The sequence below is a fragment of the Capra hircus genome, chromosome 25 (assembly GCF_001704415.2).
Source record: "Capra hircus breed San Clemente chromosome 25, ASM170441v1, whole genome shotgun sequence".
In the NCBI taxonomy this organism is placed as follows: Eukaryota; Metazoa; Chordata; class Mammalia; order Artiodactyla; family Bovidae; genus Capra; species Capra hircus.
Window position 1 is genome coordinate 39562631 of NC_030832.1, and position 19415 is coordinate 39582045.

General features: G+C 46.5%; 1 protein-coding gene across 2 annotated transcripts in view; it reads left to right on the forward strand.

Annotated features, from left to right (window-relative positions):
- RNF216 (ring finger protein 216) overlaps positions 1–19415 on the forward strand; it is a 120984-nt gene that overhangs the window by 86439 nt on the left and 15130 nt on the right. For both annotated transcript variants that reach the window (XM_018040716.1, XM_018040717.1), the window contains exons 14-15: positions 9499–9596; positions 15738–15960. In XM_018040716.1, coding sequence (XP_017896205.1) covers positions 9499–9596; positions 15738–15960 — 321 coding nt within the window. The remainder of the gene's footprint in view (positions 1–9498; positions 9597–15737; positions 15961–19415) is intronic.

A 19415-nucleotide genomic window follows, 5' to 3' on the forward strand; every position in this document is an offset into this window, starting at 1 on the left:
ACATCTAATAGGAATCTCAGGACACACTTTCAGACATGAAGCTGGTAGAAAGCGGCAAGAGCAGCTACTTCCTCACACGTGTCCAGCCCGGGATTGCCCTGTGGTTCGCGGATTCCTATCATTATTATTAAGAAGCCGTGTCCTTGGGTTTACTCCTAGTCCATCCTGCCTCTTCATGGGTCCTTCCCAGCTCTCCAGGAAACGGGGGAAGCAGGCATCCTGTGCAACTGCAGCTGGGTGTCCACACCTCGGTGCCGCGATGCCCAGGATTCTACATGACCTCGCTGACCCTTCCTCTGTGGTTTCCCCTACATAAGATGCTCATACCCTCATGCCCTTGGGTTTCCAGTGAGCAGTGACCTGTTCTTGCTCACAACACCATGCCAGGAGGCAGTGAGAACAGAGTGGGAAGCAGGAATGGATTTGAGCAGACTTGAGTGCATAGCTTAATAACCTTATGAACAAGTTAATTTGCCTCTCTGAGCCTTCCTTTTCTCATTTACTTAACCAAAAAAAAAGGAGGGGGTGAATAATGGCCAAGTAGTATTGCTGTGAAGACTGAATAAAATGTGTATGTGAACAGCCTGTACCGGAAGATGTGTAAGTCTGAAACCTTGAGCCAGGGAAACCTTGAGTGGGATATCTGAGTTTGAGACACTTTTTAAAGATGGTCCCTACCGTATAGATGACATTTCAATGAGAAACTCATCAAAGAGCCAAAGCTGAAAAAAACAAATCTCCTTTGTAAAGTCAAGTCCCTTTCTGAAATCATGTAGGGAAACTGGCCCTCTTATTCCTGACCAGAAATGACAGACGTGTAGCCGTTTGCCAGTCACATATCAGCCTCACTGCTGCAGGCTCATCGCTGGCCCCGCTGGGTTAAGGAACAGAGTCGTGGAGGGCTGTGGAAGCTCGGAGAAGGCAATGGTGCCCACTCCAGTCCTCTTGCCTGGAGAATCCCATGGGCGGAGGAGGCTGGTGGGCTGCAGTCCATTGGGTCGCTAAGAGTCGCACACGACTGAGCGACTTCACTTTCACTTTTCACTTTCCTGCATTGGAGAAGGAAATGGCAACCCACTCCAGTCTTCTTGCCTGGAGAATCCCAGGGATGGTGGAGCCTGGTGGGCTGCCGTCTGTGGGGTCACACAGAGTTGGACACAACTGAAGTGACTATGGAGAAGGCAGTGGCACCCCACTCCAGTACTCTTGCCTGGAAAATCCTATGGACGGAGGAGCCTGGTAGGCTGCAATCATGGGGTCGCTAAGAGTCGGATACGACTGAGTGACTTCACTTTGACTTTTCATTTTCATGCATTGGAGAAGGAAATGGCAACCCACTCCAGTGTTCTTGCCTGGAGAATCCCAGGGACGGCGGAGCCTGGTGGGCTGCTGTCTATGGGGTCGCACAGAGTCAGACAGGACTGAAGTGACTTAGCAGCAGCAGCAATTAGGCCCAGAACTGAATCCAGACTCTAGGGCTTGTTCTCCAAGTTGTTTACAGGGCCCTTGTCCTATGTGTGTTGAGGGTGGGGGGGGTGGTCCCTGCAAAGTCCTGCCGCCTAGCAAGGCATCCCTCCCTCCGCCATGAGCAGCCAGAATGGTCTTTTAAAAATGTAAATTAGATCATTGCGCTTCCCACCCATCACCCTGGCTTTCCAAATACCTCCCTCCTCCTCTAGTGGCTGCACCAGGGTTAACCACTGTCCACTCTCAGCTCTCCCCCTTGGGCTCCAGCTAATACCAGCTCCCTCTGCCCCGCAGATGAGACAGGCCATCCCCCACCCCCATGCCAGAGCCCTCCCCCCTGCTCCTCCCTCTGCCTAGAGCACCCTTCCCCCAAATCCGGCTCACTCTGCTCATCCCTGAGGGCTCAGCTTCAGCACCATATCCTCAGGCTTTCCTGGTCCCTGGGCTGATTCTTAACTCTGCTGCTTTACAGCACCCAGTGCTTTTCCTCTGAAATGTTCCTACCACAGTTGTAGCTATGTACCCTGTTCATTTAATGTTTTCTTCACCAGAACATAAACCCCAAGAAGTCTGACTTGCTTATTGCTATATCCCCAGCATCTGCTATAGCCCTTGACAAATGATAAAAATTCAGCAAATATTGAGAGTGAATAAATAAGCTAGTCCAAAATTAAACTTGTATTCTCACCTCTACCACCCACCTCGCTCGGAGCGGCTTCTCCATCTGCAGCGCTCGATCCAAGTCCATGCTTCCAGCAGCCCAAGCCCACAGACTCTTCCAGTTTCTGCTTAACTGTCTTCCTGCCTCTTGCTCGGCCCTTCAGTCCATCAGAGCTTCTGGAAATGCAACCCCAGGCAGATTGCTGCCCTGTCTGGTTCCCTTCTTCCACGACTGTCCGAGCTCGAGAGCAGCAGATGTCTGACTTTGTGATTGCTCTCTCTGTCGGGGAAGGAAAATGCACACAGCAGAATTCCCCCCGAGTGTACGGGCGTTTACTTACAAGTTACATGTTTGTGCTACTGTTGTAACATACATTGCAGAATATACATTTAGAAAGTTTTAAAGGGTAGGATGAAATAAATGCTTTTAAATAATTTTAGTTTAAAACATTTTTTAATTTAATGATATGAAAAGCATTCATGCTCATTAAAATATTAGCACATTGAATATGTTTGATAGTTGAAATGCTTGAGAGTCTGGTTCTACTCTTTTTTTTTTTTTGGCCATGCCGTGCAGCTTATGGGATCTCAGTTCCCTGACCAGAGATTGAACCCATGGTCTCAAAAGTGAAATCATGGGGTCCTAACCACTGGACCACCAGGGAAGTCCCTGGTTCACGTATTTTACAGACTTCAGGCTGTTGGAGGTGGGCAAGGCGCTGCACTAAAAGATGTCAGTCCAAATGGGATATTGGTTGCTTGGGTGTTCTCATCACTCATAATACTGGTTTTATTCAGTCCCATGAACATGCCACCTCCTCAGAGAATCCTTGTCTGACTTCGCCCCTCCCCCTACTCTGCTGCCTCTCGTGTGTGTGTGTGTGTGCACACGCACACGTATGTACACTGGTGTGCTTACCTCCACTGTGCTGTACTCGGTTTGCTCATGTATCTAACTTCCGCGGCATCCTTACCATAGAGAAGACAGAACTTCTCAAATTCCCTCGGCGACAGGAAGGAGAGCCCGCTGCCTGTGCCTGAGCTCTGGCTTTGCCGAGCTTTACTGATTCCAGGGGTTCTAGCATCCATCTCGCTGTCTGCTTTTCTCTCTCACTATGAAACTCTCACTGGGTTTGGCTAGGATCCGCGTGTCATTTGGGTCTTGAGCTGGGGAGAACCAGTGGCTTTGACAACTGGAAGACACGTGTGGCCTGAATGCCCACAGCCCTGTGGCTTCTAGAGTATGCCGAGCACCTGTGAATGGCCACATGCCTGGGCCTCAGCTTTCATGAAAGAGTTCTGAGGATTTACAGCCCCATCATTCTTTGAGTACCTGAGATGGCAGAGCAGAGACTTGGAATTCAGAGATTCTATTTGAATTGGCCACAGCCCCATACCCCATATCTTAGGCTTGCGACATCTCTCCCCAGGAGAGTAAGTCTGGAAGTTTCCCTGAAGGAACAATTCAGAAGTAAGGGAGCAGCTTATACTCTGTTCCGCTTCTGAGACAGAGCTGGAGTCAGGCAGGTAAGATGCAGAGTGACAAGGAACACAGCGGCTTCAGAGCAGGCCTGGGGCGTGGCGAGCACTGAGTCTGGTGACTTGGACCCTGGTCACCCTGGGTCTCCTCTCTCAGGTCCTCTGCCACCAGCAGGAGGCCCTACTACGTGTAGACGATGACCTGGGGCACCATCTGCTACCTTTGGGGAAGCTATTTCAATGAAGAAATGTCAGCTCCCTGACAGGGTCATCTGAAACTAAACCCATTAAACATCTTCTGCCTTACCCATTAAACAGTTAAGCTGCAGAAAATGGATGAACAGAAGCCATCGAGTGCTTTCTTCATAGTGCAAGGTTAAGACTTTAATGAATAGGCAGATCACCTTGAGGCATCTTGAGCACTAAAGGGCAGCACAAGAACTTGACCAGAAATCTCTCTGATACCATGAGGAATGCTGGCTGGTAGCTGCTCCTTAACGAGGTAACCAGTATGTGCACGCCTTCCTCATCAAAAAGGAAGGAGCTGACTTCTCTGTGTATTTGCGATGGTGATGAATTCAGCTGCTTCCTCCTGATCTGAAAATGCACAAGGGTGATGGAGAGTCTCCCTGATTAGATTTGAGAGCCAGGATGTGCACGTCCCGCGTGTTTTGAAGTTCCTTGTCAGCTGTGTACTCTGCCTTACAAATGGTCCTTGGGACTTTCATTAACCTTACTTTGAAGAATTGACTATCTTCACATTAGAAGTGTTCCAGAACATTCCTTCTAATGCTGTTTAAGCATTTGTTGCATTTAGGAACAAAGCCTAGCTGTACTTGAGAGGATTACCTCTTAGTAAAATGGACACTGTGCTTAGAAGAGAGAGTATGTTGTGAAGAAATAACAGAGAAAGCTCCAAATGTAAAAATCCACCCAGACTGCTATTTGCTTCTCATATTTTAATTGTGGGTTTCTAGTCTCTTCAAAAGACATTTCATTTTATTCGTTGGGACCCCTGATGCCTTCAGCGAGAAGAACATGCCTGAAAATCCACACATGGACCCACAGGAGAGCCACTGTGGTGTTGGAAGTGAGCAGTGGCTTCACGGTGACCCCTCACTCCCAGCTGGCTCGGCTTGGCCGGGCCACCTTACTGTTGTGGGCCTGTGCCTCGCCTGGAAGATGGGCTCTTCCCTGTGAGGAAGGCCCCGTGAATTAATAGCTGGGCCACCAGGAGTGCTGGAAAGCTCTCTCGACGCTATGCACTGTTTCCAGGCTATTGCTCCTAGTGGGTGACTAGGTTGGTATTGTTTTGAAGGTTAGGGTCTAGATACCAGCTCATCTGTCCTCCAGCTGTTGTTTATCCTCCAGTTTCCTAGAATAGTCAGACACAAGGGCTTTTAAAAATGGGTTTTGTGCTGCTTTATGTTTGGGTGTATAATAATGAAGTCACTGCTGACTTAGCTTCTGTTTGCTGACAGATGTAGGTAGTAGACCAGACAGCATCAGGATCTTTTGGAAGCAACAGCATTTAACAGACAATCTCTGACCAGCTCCTCTCAACCCCACCCCCACCCCATCCTGTTGATTGAAGGCTTTTTATGAGAAAGAGTTATTCAGGTTCTCAGTTCTTCATGAAGTCCATTCTGTTTCTTTTTTAAATTTTATATTTTAATTAGGTAGTACATTTATGTAACATATAGGGAGCCCACAGCCCACTTTCTAGCCACTCAGGATAATCAGTGCTACCAATTCTTGGGTATCCTTTTGGGCTGATTTTTGTGTATCACCATATTCTCCCACCACCACCTTTTTTGATATAGAAATGCTACTACACATAATCTTTTAAAAATCAGCAACCTGCTCATGTTACTTCCATGCTTGACACCTTTTGACACCTCCCAGCACTCTTAGGATAAAAGTTAGACCAATAATCATGTCCTACAAAGCCTCACTTGACTTCACATTCCAGGATGTCTGGCTCTAGGTGAGTGATCATACCATCATGATTATCTGGGTCGTGAAGCTCTTTTTTGTACAGTTTTTCTGTGTATTCTTGCCACCTTTCCTTAATATCTTCTACTTCTGTTAGGTGCCTACCATTTCTATCCTTTATCGAGCCCATCTTTGCATGAAATGTTCCTTTGGTGTCTCTAATTTTCTTGAAGAGATCTCTAGTCTTTCCCATTTTGTTTTCCTCTGTTTCTTTGCATTGATCCTTGAGGAAGGCTTTCGTATCTCTCCTTGCTATTCTTTGGAACTTTGCATTCGAATAGGAATAGGTTTCCTTTTCTCCTTTGCTTTTTGCTTCTCTTCTTTTCACAGCTATTTGTAAGACCTCCTCAGATAGCCATTTTGCTTTTTTTGCATTTCTTTTCCATGGGGATGGTCTTGATCCCTGTCTCCTGTACAGTGTCACAAACCTCCGTCCATAGTTCATCAGGCACCCTGTCTATCATATCTAGTCCCTTAAATCTATTTCTCACTTCCACTGTATAATCATAAGGGATTTGATTTAGGTCATACCTGAATGATCTAGTGGTTTTCCCCACTTTTCTTCAATTTAAGTCTGAATTTGGTAATAAGAAGTTCATGATCTGAGCCACAGTCAGCTCCTGGTCTTGTTTTGCTGACTGTATAGAGCTTCTCCATCTTTGGCTGCAAAGAATATAATCAGTCTGATTTCATTGTTGACCATCTGGTGATGTCCATGTGTAGAGTCTTCTCTTGTGTTGTTGGAAGAGGGCGTTTGCTATGATCAGTGCATCTTCTTGACAAAACTCTGTTAGTCTTTGCCCTGCTTCATTTCGTACTCCAAGGCCAAATTTGCCTGTTACTCCAGGTGTTTCTTGACTTCCTACTTTTGCGTTCCAGTCCCCTATAATGAAAGGACATCTTTTTTGGGTGTTGGTTCTAAAAGGTCTTGTAAATCTTCATGGATCCGTTCAACTTCAGCTTCTTCAGCATTACTGGTTGGGGCATAGGCTTGGATTACCATGATATTGAATGGTTTGCCTTGGAAACGAACAGAGATCATTCTGTCATTTTTGAGATTGCATCCAAGTACTACATTTCAGACTCCTTTGTTGACCATGATGGCTACTCCATTTCTTGTGAGGGATTCCTGCCCACAGTAGTAGATATAATGGTCATCTGAGTGAAATTCACCCATTCCAGGCCATTTTAGTTTGCTGATTCCTAGAATGTCGACATACACGCTTGCCATCTTCTGTTTGACCACTTCCAATTTGCCTTGATTCATGGACCTAACATTCCAAGTTTCTATGCAATATTGCTCTTTACAGCATCAGACCTTGCTAGAACTATCGCCAGTCACATCCACAACTGGGTATTGTTTTTGCTTTGGTTCCATCCCTTCACTCTTTCTGGAGTTATTTCTCCACTGATCTCCAGTAGCGTATTGGACACCTACCGACTTGGGGAGTTCCTCTTTCAGTATCCTATCATTTTGCCTTTTCATACTGAACAGTATGAAAAGGCAAAAGCATCACTAAGAACAAAGCTAGTGGAGGCGATGGAATTCCAGTTGAGCTCTTTCAAATCCTGAAAGATGATGCTGTGAAAATGCTGCACTCAATATGCCAGCACATTTGGAAAACTCAGCAGTGGCCACAGGACTGGAAAAGGTCAGTTTTCATTCCAGTCCCAAAGAAAGGCAATGCCAAAGAATGCTCAAACTTCCACACAATTGCACTCATCTCACATGCTAGTAAAGTAAATGCTCAAAATTCTCCAAGCCAGGCTTCAGCAATACATGAACCGTGAACTCCCTGATGTTCAGGTTGGTTTTAGAAAAGGCAGAGGAACCAGAGATCAAATTGCCAACATCCGCTGGATCATGGGAAAAGCAAGAGAGTTCCAGAAAAACATCTATTTCTTCTTTATTGACTATGCCAAAGCCTTTGACTGTGTGGATCACAATAAACTGGAAAATTCTTCAAGAGATGGGAATACCAGACCATCTGACCTGCCTCTTGAGAAATCTGTATGCAGGTCATGAAGCAACAGTTAGAACTGGACATGGAACAACAGAATGGTTCCAAATAGGAAAAGGAGTACGTCAAGGCTGTATATTGTCACCCTGCTTATTTAACTTATATGCAGAGTACATCATGAGAAACGCTGGGCTGGAAGAAGCACAAGCTGGAATCAAGAGTGCTGGGAGAAATATCAATAACCTCAGATACGCGGATGACACCACCCTTATGGCAGAAAGTGAAGAGGAACTCAAAAGCCTCTTGATGAAAGTGAGAGGAGAGTGAAAAAGTTGGCTTAAAGCTCAGCATTCAGAGAACGAAGATCATGGCATGTGGTCCCATCACTTCATGGGAAATAGATGGGGACATAGTGGAGACAGTACCAGACTTTATTTTTTGGGCTCCAAAATCACTGCAGATGGTGATTGCAGCCATGAAATTAAAAGACACTTACTCCTTGGAAGGAAAGTTATGACCAACCTAGATAGCATATTCAAAAGCAGAGACATTACTTTGCCAACAAAGGTCCGTCTAGTCAAGGTATGGTTTTTCCAGTGGTCATGTATGGATGTGAGAGTTGGACTGTGAAGACAGCTGAGCACCGAAGAATTGATGCTCTTGACCTGTGGTGTTGAGAGTCCCTTGGACCTCAGTGAGGTCCAACCAGTCCATACTAAAGGAGATCAGTCCTGGGTGTTCATTGGAAGAACTCATGCTAAAGCTGAAACTCCAGTACTTTGGCCACCTCATGCAAAGAGTTGACTCATTGAAAAAGACCCTGATGCCGGGAGGGATTGGGGGCAGGAGGAGAAGGAGACGACAGAGGATGAGATGGCTGGATGGTATCACCGACTCAATAGACATGAGTTTGAATAAACTCCGGGAGTTGGTGATGGACAGGGAGGCCTGGCGTGCTGCGATTCATGGGGTCACGAAGGGTCGGACACGACTGAACGACTGAACTGAACTGACAAAGCCTCACACAGACAGGCTTCAGTGGCCTCGCTAGGCCTATTTTCAGTATCTGCAGTCCAGCTACATGGACCAAACTTACCCAACTTCCTCTGCAAGCATCTTACTGTTCCTCTGTCTGGAACACGATTCTCCTTTTGCTTTCTTGACTCATCTTCCTAATCTCAGGCTCCACTTCCTCAAGCCTTCACTGGCCCCCTGGCCAAACAAAGCTGATAACACCATCTTTTCCTTCATTGTATTTATTACGGTGATGATTTCCATTTATGAAAATTACATTTGATTCGTGTTTCTTTAAATTCTTGTTGTTGAGGTAAGATGGTTTCCAGCATATATGAGAATATTTTGTAAACTGTGACAGGTCCTTGAATAAAAAGTAATATTTTTTAAAATTTATATTATAAATGGAGTTAAGCTATGGAGGATGATAGCCATGGTTTTGAGTGAGGGGTGGCTGAGGGGATGTCTCCCATAACGACCCCTAGTGAACCTGGTCTAGATTGTCCTTCGGTTCAGTTTTAACAGAAGTGGTGTCTGCCAGACCAGTGCTGGAATAGAGGGTGGAACCAGCCCTCAAACAGCTCACAGGATTTTAATTTTAAAAGCCCAAGACCACATAAATCGATGCTCTGGGTTTTTCAGGCGACTCTTGGAATTTTTAGAAAGCCTTATACAAATTGGGCGATAGGAGCAGTGCTTTATTTTGATCTAAAGAGCGAAAAATTTCCCCATGGTTCCTTCTAATGATTCTTACTTCTTCTGTTGAGAGATGTCTTAAGAAATGTCCCTGCTGAAAGGGAGAGCAATCCTCCTAAAGAATTCAAGCCAAATGAAGCTTGTTTCACATTCCCTCTTGTTGAATGGAAACGTATATGGTATCTCTTCACCAAGAGCTGTCTTTGTGTCTCTCCTTTATCCCCAGGAAACCTGTAGGAAGTGTCAAGGACTCTGGAAAGAGCACAACGGCCTCACTTGTGAGGAGCTGGCTGAAAAAGATGACATCAAGTACCGAACGTCTATGTGAGTAACATGGTTTGGGGAGCCTACTGACTGATTCTCAACTCCCCCATTAACCTGTCTTTTGTGGGGGCATGGCAGGCAGTAAATGCTGTGTGAAGAAATAAGCTCTCGAGCTACTTCAATCTAGAATAGGCTCAAGGAAGCAACCTAACCCCATTACAACCTCTAGAATGCAACATGATGCCATCAGTCAGAACCACTGCTGTATGGCGCTCCGTATGTATCTGGGCACTTTACAGATACTAACTTTTTACATGCATTGACTTATGTAATACTATTTCTCTCTCATAATAGTCCAGCCCTTCCAGGCAGATAGGGCACATCTGTCCCATGAGGTCATTCAGAAACCTCGTTCTCTTTATCGCATCACTTCATCATTCCCTGGAGGAGTGTTCTCACCTCTGTGGTTGTGACTAGGTGGCACCCATATTTGCACTCCGGCCCATGGGAGAGGAGAGAGACAGGGACGTTGTTTCTGCTCGTACCCTGTTGCTCTAGACTGAGCCACGTGCTCCCAGTCAGGCCCCAACACAGACTCCATATGTAGTCTCTAGCTGGCTGAGTTTTTAGTCCAGCTTAAATTTGAAGGGTAAGGATTGGGTTTTGTAACCAAGAAAATGAAGTGGGAAGTGGCTGTTTAGGGCGGTTAACAGTCCCAAGTCTCCACCAGAGATGGGTATTGTTATCCTCATTTTACGAATGACAACAGCTGAGGCACAGAGAGCCCAAGTAGACATGCTCACGCAGCAGTGATTGGCAGAGCAGGAACTGGCGTCCAGGCAAGGGGCTCCCTGGCTTTGCTGTTTGCCACAAGTTTAGTAGGTAGAACAGTGTTCCTCAGAAGTGTCCCATGTCTCCCTAATTTGTGGAATCTGTAAACCTGTGGATATGTTACCTTACATGGCAAAAGGGACTTTCCAAATGTAAGGTTATTAAACTTGAAATTGTGAAGAATATCCTGAATTATCCAGGTGACTGGATACAGTTCTTTGAGGGTATAGGACTGAGGTTCCCATTTTCTCAGCAGCAGGGAATAGAAGGTTATTCTCTGCTTCTGGAAGCTCTCACATTCCTTGGCTCGTGGCCTTCTTCCTGTCTTCGAAGCCAGCCAGGGGCGGTGGGATTCTTCTCGTGTCTCTCTGATTCTTTTGTCCATCTTTCTGTCTTTGTCTGACCAGAGACAAGCTCACTCTGCTCTTAAGGAGTCATGTGGTCACATTGGGGTTACCTGTAGTTAAGAGCCTGGAGCAAATTTTTTAATCTTTCTGTGCCTAAAAATTTCCTTATCTGTTGACCAGTACAAGTTGGATGCATGAAGCAAGCACCCAAAGCCAGTGCTGAGACAACCAAGAGGGATGGGATGGAGTGAGGAGTTCAGGATGGGGGTACACATGTATACCTGTGGCCGATTCATGTTGACGTGTGGCTAAAACCACCACCGTATTGTAAAGTAATTATCCTCCAATTAAATTAAGTTTAAAATTTTCTTACCTATAAGGTATAGACCACTTGTAGAGCTGTGCAGGTTAGAGCGTCCATGAAGGATCGTGCCACATGACGTTTTCCATAAGTATTAGCTCTTTGTTGTTGTTTTTAAGTAGAAGGCCCTGATTTATAACTGTGACAAAGCACAGAAACAGACAGCTTCTTGCGTTCAAGGCCTGCTCAGGCCTGGCCGTGTGTATTCTGCTTGCACTTGCCGATGGAGTTTTGCCCAGCTCAGTAAATTGGTTCTTGATGGCCCCCTGATCGGGCATTTGGACTGCTCCAGGACTCAGTCACAGACCCAGAGATGTTTCTTAGAAGAGTTGGTTACTTTTCTTTTGGTCCCACTGTGTGGCTTTTGGGATCTTAGTTCCCCAACCAGTGATCACCCAGGCTCCCACAGTAAAAGTACCAAGTTCTAACCTCTAGACCACGAGAGAATTCCCAGAGTTGGTTACTTTTTGAAAGCATAGCCCCCAGTCTGACTTTCCTGTCCATACCTGCTACCAGCTCCATTCAGCCTGTTAGTGTGCTGTAGACACTTGGAACATAGCTTGGAAGGCTTCTCTTGGCTTAGGCATTGCTTAAACCTGGCCTTTTGTCTCAGGAGTGAATGGATCAGAACCACATATCCAGATGTGATACATGTTAATTCCAAAATGCAGAAAGGCCTCCCAGATATCTGATTTCTTTCTTCATGGTGGGAATACAAAATACAGCAATGTGTGGTTAGCTCTGGGAGGAATAATAGCCTGATATATACACACCTGACCTCCAGACCACCAGAGATCATAGAAATTAGAGACATCTGTATTTTTAAGGGATTTCTCTCCCATCCTCTGGTGTGCATATACCATGTTAATGTACTAGAGTACCTGCTGCTCCCTGTTCCCTGGGTTCCAGTTGCATGTCATTAGAATGGTGGTCTAGTGTGTTATCTGTTGGGTGACAGATGATCAAGATCCTTACCAACTGCTTCTGGTGTTCTCGGCTTATTGGACAGAAAATAAAAGCATTTTCTGGATCCATAGCTGCATACCAGTTGCCAGAGGTTCTGTTTGTTTGCTCTGGTGACATCTGGAACAGCAGCTGCAGTGACAGCTAGCACCTGGTCAGGCCTCTGGGGTGCAGTGTTCTCCAGGACCTGTTCCTCGATACAGGCCAGTCAGAGGAGTAAAGGAGATATGTTGGGAATCAACAGCCCGGCGTCTTGGAAGCTTTTGATGGTGGCACCAGTCTCAAAGATGGTCGCAGGAATCTGGTGTCACCTTTGGGGGAAAGGGTGCTCCAGGGGCTTCTACTTCTTCTCTGCCGCCCGCCCCCCATAGCCATTATGCCAGGGACCAGAGAGCCAAGGGACCCCAGTCGCCTACTGTCAGAAGAAAGAAACAACGGGGTGCACACAGGGCATAACGAGCGGTTTATTGCTGAGAAATAAGGTACAGCATAGTGAGTGGCATGAGGTGAGGCAGGTGCTCCAGCGAAACTGGTACAGAAGTGTTGGTAGCAGCACTATTTGTGTTAGCCAGATGAAGGAAACAGCCCAAATGTCCAGCTGAGGAATGGTCAACCAAGTGTACTATAGCCATAGAGTAGAGTGTTATTCCAGAGAAGGCGATGGCACCCCACTCCAGTCCTCTTGCCTGGAAAATCCCATGAGTGGAGGAGCCTGATAGGCTGCAGTCCATGGGGTCGCTAAGAGTCGGACACGACTGAGCGACTTCACTTTCACTTTTTACTTTCATGCATTGGAGAAGGAAATGGCAACCCACTCCAGAGAATCCCAGGGATGGGGGAGCCTGATGGGCTGCCGTCTGTGGGGTCGCACAGAGTCGGACACGACTGAAGTGACTGAGCAGCAACAGCAGAGTATTATTCAACCATAGGAAGGGAGTGAAGATACTTGGCTACACCACGGATGAGCTTTCAAAACAGGCTAAGTGGAAGAAGCCAGTATGAGAACGCCACATGTTAACGTGATTCCATGTATATAAAGCACTCATCGGCATCCAAATATTTGCCTCTGTGCAGAATAGGCAAACCCACTAGAGACAGAAAGCGCGTTAGCGGTTGCAGTGGAAAGGGGGTTGGGAAGAGTGACTGCTCCATAGGTCCCGAGCTTCCTTGGGGGATGATGAACGTGTTCTGGAACCAGAGAAGGGTGATGGGTGTACAACACTGGGAGTATACTGGGTGTCCCTGAATTGTATACCTTAAACTGGATAAATTGGTTAATTTTTTGTGTCATGTCATCACCAAAAAAATACATACACATGCTCATGAAGGAACGCCATTTAAGATTTCAAGTAGCATATGCCACAAGGAATAGACAGTGCCCAGAAAGCGCTCCCAGTGCACTTCGGTAGTGGTGAGAACAGATAAGCAAGGGATCACGGACTCGTGATTGGTTGTGTAGAGGAGGGCAGTGGGCCTTCCTGTTTGGACACAAGGTCAGCACACACAGCTGCAGCTCAGGCCTCACTTCCTTTCCTGCAAATGATCACATCCTGTGGGCCTGTTTGCTTCCTGCCTAGTTTAGAATTGACTTGCCAAATCACCCTCCTCCCAAAAAAGCCAACTATGATTTCTCCCCAGTGCCATTTTGCACTTTCACTGGATAGATGGTCACCAAAACCCCTAAGAGCAGTCCTTTTTTGCGACAAGGTCGTTCTGGTCACGTCTAGTACTTTTGTTTTGCAGAAATGGATTTGAATAGATATTCCTGCAGTGTGAACAGCTGTTTGAACATCACAATAATGTTGAGTTGTATGTGTTCTTTATATTCCTCCATCCATTTAGAACTACCTTGACTTCCCCCCACCACACCCAGTATTATTTCACATGGACGACTCACAGCCTGGTGAACAGAGCAGGCCTGTGCTTTCTTCCTAGAAAGGACAGTGTGCTCTTGAGCCACTGCTCTCCCACACTACAGCCTGAGGAGCTGCCCAGGTAAGAAGTGAGCCAGTCCCAGGCTGCTAGAGCGCAGCGGCTTCAGGCCAGCCCGCAGCCTCCAGGGTGTGCTTACCCAGAAAGCTCCTGCTAGGTAGAAAATTGCAGTTGTGTTGTGGTCACAGCTTTTCAGATGGGAGACCTTTTCATCAGAGCCTTGTGAGCCTTACCGTGGAGGACTGAGCAATGTGTTCACAGTTGCTGAGCTCACTGAAATCATGAACATGTATACAGTGTTGACAGTAATAAACTCACTTTTAAAAATCTTGTCTCCTTGACTTTGTTTCCTATTCAGTAAAACTGAGAACTGATTTGTTTTTCTGTAACTTGAACTGGATTTAAATTCTTTCAAGCCAATGTTCTGCCTTCATTTTGGACCATTCAGAAATTAGACCTCAGTGAATAGCAGCCAGTTTCCTAATGCATTTTTTTCTGTTTTTAAACACGTGATCTGGCTTTTGAGGAGCATACCACAATAGTCTTCTGAACATTGGTGTTTAAAAACACTTGCCGGCCCCACGCTCACCTAGCTGCTCCTCCTTATTTGCAGAAAAACGGGGAGTGGTGGAAGGAAGAAGGCTGCATTGTCTCAGCTCTAGGAGGGAGAGAGTGGACAGAGCTCATCCCCAGACAGTTACAGTCCTTACACTGAGGCAGTTCCCTGCTTACCACTCTGGGTTCGTACTTGGAGAGGAGAAATGTGCTCAAGCAGTGGGATGAGTCCTTCAGGGCTGTGCACCCTTGGGCTCCTTTGTGCTCTTCTTGGTCTTAGCAGGGACACCTTTGGCTCCTTCCCATCAGGACCATAATTCTTCATGCCAGCGGGGTACAGGCAGCACAGCCTCTGCCCTCTATCTTCAGGAATTCAGCGCAGCAGAGGAAGACAGATACATGAGCATTATAGGCAAAGTTGGCACGTGTTATTTTAGAGTTAGGAACAGCACCATTAGAAGTAACTAATGCAGCAGTGCCAGCTATTGAAAAAGAGCCAAGACCTGTCATTTTGACTGTAGACATCAGTTAAAGTGCCTCTGAAAGCAGGTAGCCTCCCCACAAGCTTCCCGTTGGCCAGGATTGAGTCATATGCATGCCCATCGCCTGGCTGCAAGGGACCTGGGAATGTGGGATTCCAGCATGCCAGTTTGTCAGGAGGCGGGCTCTGCCAGCAGGAAGGAGTCATAAAGTGGCTGTTGGCTGGCCCCCAGGTGTGTCTACCCTGGCCTTATGTCAGGTATTTAAAAATATAAGGTGTGTATAACTAAGGTTTATTGGCTCTCCATTATCCAGCTTTGTGTATATGTTTTTACAGGCTTTAGGAAGACCCTAAGTTTTTTTTTTTTCCTCTCTATTTTAAGCCTGTTAGGGACTCCTATAACAAACAGAATAATCATTCTCTAAACACCTGGTACCAGGCACTGTGCCCCAGGGTGCTTTGTTTCTTATCTGTAATCCTCTTTCAAAACACTATGAAAAGGAGGAAACTGAGTCTCCACGCAGTTAAATAACTGAAGGGTCATCCAACTGAAAAAGCGAAGCCAGTTCTGAGACTCCAAAACATAGATTCTTTTCACCCTTCGCATGTCACCAGAAGAGCCAAGCAGTCATTATCTGTGAAAAGAAATACTTTCACAGCCATAATATTTTTCTTTCATCTTCGCTGCTGTCTCCAATCATGTTTTCTTTCTTTCTTTTTTTTTTTTTAAGTGAAGAAAAAATGACTGCTGCCCGCATTAGGAAATGCCACAAGTGTGGGACCGGCCTCATCAAATCCGAAGGCTGCAACCGCATGTCCTGCCGCTGCGGGGCCCAGATGTGCTACCTCTGCCGCGTGTCCATCAGTGGCTATGACCACTTCTGCCAGCACCCTCGCTCCCCAGGAGCCCCCTGCCAGGAGTGTTCCCGATGCTCTCTCTGGACCGACCCCACTGTAAGTGAATGAACGGCTGCCCGTCACTTTGTAGGGGGCAAGTATCAATACTATGATACAGCAGAAAGAGGTCTTACATACACCTAGCGCATTTTGACCCCTGAAAAGATAGGGAACTGCACAGACTGATAACAAAAACTGAAAAAGTAGCTAAAAGCCACTCTGCAGAGAGCAGCACTCCCCTATAGTTTATAAGTGAGTTCTTTTGCTCCTTTAGGGAATAGAATTTCTTATGCCATCAAAATATTTTTGAGCATAGAAAAATAAGAAATGTCTTACATGTATTTGTATAAAGCCAGCCAAATGCTGATACCAAAACCTCTCAGAGGTAACCCTGAAAAAGAAAGCTACAGATTTATCTCACTTACGAATATAAATAAAATATCACCAAATAGAAACCATGACCAGGAAAGATTGTTCCAGATGTTCAGAAATGGTTCAGTATTAATAGCTATTCATAATACTTTTCTATATGATACCTTTGGATGATAAAAAGACAAATGCAGTCAGCCCTTCATATCTACAGGTTCTACATCTATGGATTCAACCAACCATGTATCGAAAATATTCAAGGAAAAAAAATTTCCAGAAAGTTCCAAAAAGCAAAATTTGAATTTGCCACATGCCAGCAACTATTTATATAGCATTTACCTTGTATAAAATGCCTCCCTGATAGCACTGGTAAAGAATCCTGCAATGCAGGAGACCCTGGTTTGATTCCTGGGTTTGGAAGATCTGCTGGAGAAGAGATAGGATACCCACTCCAGTATACTTGGGCTTCCCTTCTGGCTCAGCTGGTAGAGAATCTGCCTGCAATGCAGGAGACCTGGGTTGGGAAGGTCCCCTGGAGAAGGGAAAGGCTACTTACTCCAGTATTCTGACCTGGAGAATTCCATGGACTGTATAGTCCATGGGGTTGCAAAGAGTTGGACACGACTGAGTAACTTTCACTTCACACTTGTGTCCAAAGTCACCTAGAAGTTTACTGCAATTCTTGTGTAAATTCAGTAGGATTTTTTTTTGAATCAAAAAATTACCTATAATTTTGAAACTGAGACTTAATTTTTGCTATGAAGGTGCACTAATCAAAGTCATGTAGACTAATACAGGAATAGGCAGATAGATCAAAGGAAGACAGCAGAGACAGGAACAGCCCCATGAGAATTCGAAGTGATAAAATTTTCATTCAGATCCCTAGAGAAGTGATAGATTCATCCATTCTTTCATTTGTAACTACTCAGTGTTGCTAGGACTAGTCTTCATGGAGTTTACAGTCTTACTAAGTTTAAAACAAAACACCTTCCCGTGGTTGGTGCAGTGCAGGAAGAGTCATAGAGTAATGTGGTGGCGAGTGACGGGAGCCAGAGCAGGAAGTCATCTCGGCAGACCTCTGAGAGAGGCAGCGTCTGCTGTGAGACCTGCAGGCAGGCCAGAGAAGTCAAACAAATCCAGCCTGTCTGTGGAACAGAAAAGGCCAGTGTGGCTTGCAGGTGGTGACCGAGGGGAGGGAGGGGAGAGAGGTGGGCGCTGAAGCAGCCCGGGGGTCTCACCGAGTGGCTGGCGGGAGCTATCACAGGCCCGAAGGACACAAGTGACTCGGCCTAGTTTAAGTTGTAAAGGTCATGCTGGCTGCTCTGTGGAGAGGGAAACATCCAGTAGCTGTTTTGAGGGCACTGGGCAAACCATCTGAAGATGCTCCAAGAACACAAAGGAGAGATGACTTTTATAGTCTCGGAGAAGGCAAGGTCCTTCTTGGAGCTGCCTCAAGGCCAGGCTGAGAAACATAAATCCCTTTTGGCAAGACACCATAAACAAAGGTAAAGATAAATGAAAAACTGCAGGAAATAGTTGCCACACATAAATTATGTAGATACATAATATTGTTAATATGTAAAGAGTAATATGACTGAGTTAGAAATCAGTAAATATCCCTATAGTAATAAGGATCAGTTTGGATGTGGGTAAGAGAAAGCCCAGAAATAACAGTGGCTTGGACATGGCAGATGTTTCTCTCTCCCTCCTGTCTAAGTACAGTGGTGACTAGCCCAATACGGCATATAGCTGTAAAAAGTGATGCCATGTATCTATATATAACATGGAGAGAGGGAGAAAGAAAAACGTGGAAAGACTTACATGAACAAATAGCGAGTAGATGGGGTCAGAGACCCAAGTTAGCCCCGAGGCAAGTACATAAACGACGGTGAATGTTGAGCAGGCCAGGACTGCGGGACAGCAGGACTCAGGGACTGGGGCGCATGGCGAGATGGGCACCAAAGGTTGACCATGAGTCCAATCTGAAACACTGTCCAAGCTAGGACTGTGTAAGTCAAAGATGAAAGACTTGCTGACCACCAGTCTTGGCTCTGGTGTAGAGCATCTCCAGCAGCTCTAGTGAGAAAAGGTGCTGGGGAGTCGGGCCAGCCCCTGCTGGAAGCCGTGGCAGGCCAGGCAGGCAGCCTCATCCTCAGAGCTCCCCACAGGCTCAGAAAAGCACTGAGTTCTCTTGAAAATCCCGTGTCCTCACGGCAGGAATAGTCTCCTTCCCGGGTGGAAAACCAGGCTGAGAAACCCAGGAGGCACTCTGACTCCACGGCCCCGTGACCCAGCAGGACTCTTAGCAAGCCTACCCTCCTGTCACTGAGGAAGTAATCGACCCAAGGGGTGATTTTGGAGCTAGACAGTCACCCTCCTGTTGCTGGTTGAGCGGGGGGAGGTGCAGCCACAGTGGGATGCCCTGTGCAGTGCTCTCCAGGGTGCCCCACACTGCCTTGTAGCAAAACTCCCTGCCCCGGACCTGGCTGTTTGCTGACTCGCTTCCTGGGTCCCAGCCAGCCAGCAGCTGGGCGCCTGCTCATCTCTAGGAACTTGGTGAAGAAATCGGGTCTTTTTCTTCAGCTGGAGCTCCTAGGAAGCATTTCTTAGGCTGCTCTCCTCTCCGGAAACAAAGAGCAGTGTGGGAGTGGCCGCGTGCAGGAGGGTGAGCGGCAGTGGTCTGGCCTCCTCTCAGCCCTGCTTTCCTTTCTGCTCCTTCTCGTTCTTCCTTCTCCTGCCACCTCGTTTCTTCCCACACGTGGAGTTGATTGTAAAGGTTTCCTTCTGTTGCCTTGTTTAGGCCACAGGGGCAACTGCCCTGTGTTTTCTTGTTGAACTGTCGTCTTCTACCCTGAGAAAGGTTCTGTATTTGCTCAAAGTAAAGTTCGAAAGGAAGGTCAGGCCAGCATAAGTCCCTGCGATTTCCTCGGGCAGCCACAGCCAGAGATTTTGTTCACTTGTCCTGTTCCCATCAAAACTGGGATCGGCCCCGTCTCCTTGATTCTCACCAGGAGACCAATTGAATTCCAGCCCAGCATCTGTTGGGGCTTCTGGGAACACAAAGCCGTTCAGAAGTCCAGGGAAACAAAGCATGCCTGTCACCCTTCTCTCGGCTTAATGAGCCAGCAAGGCCGGGAAGAACC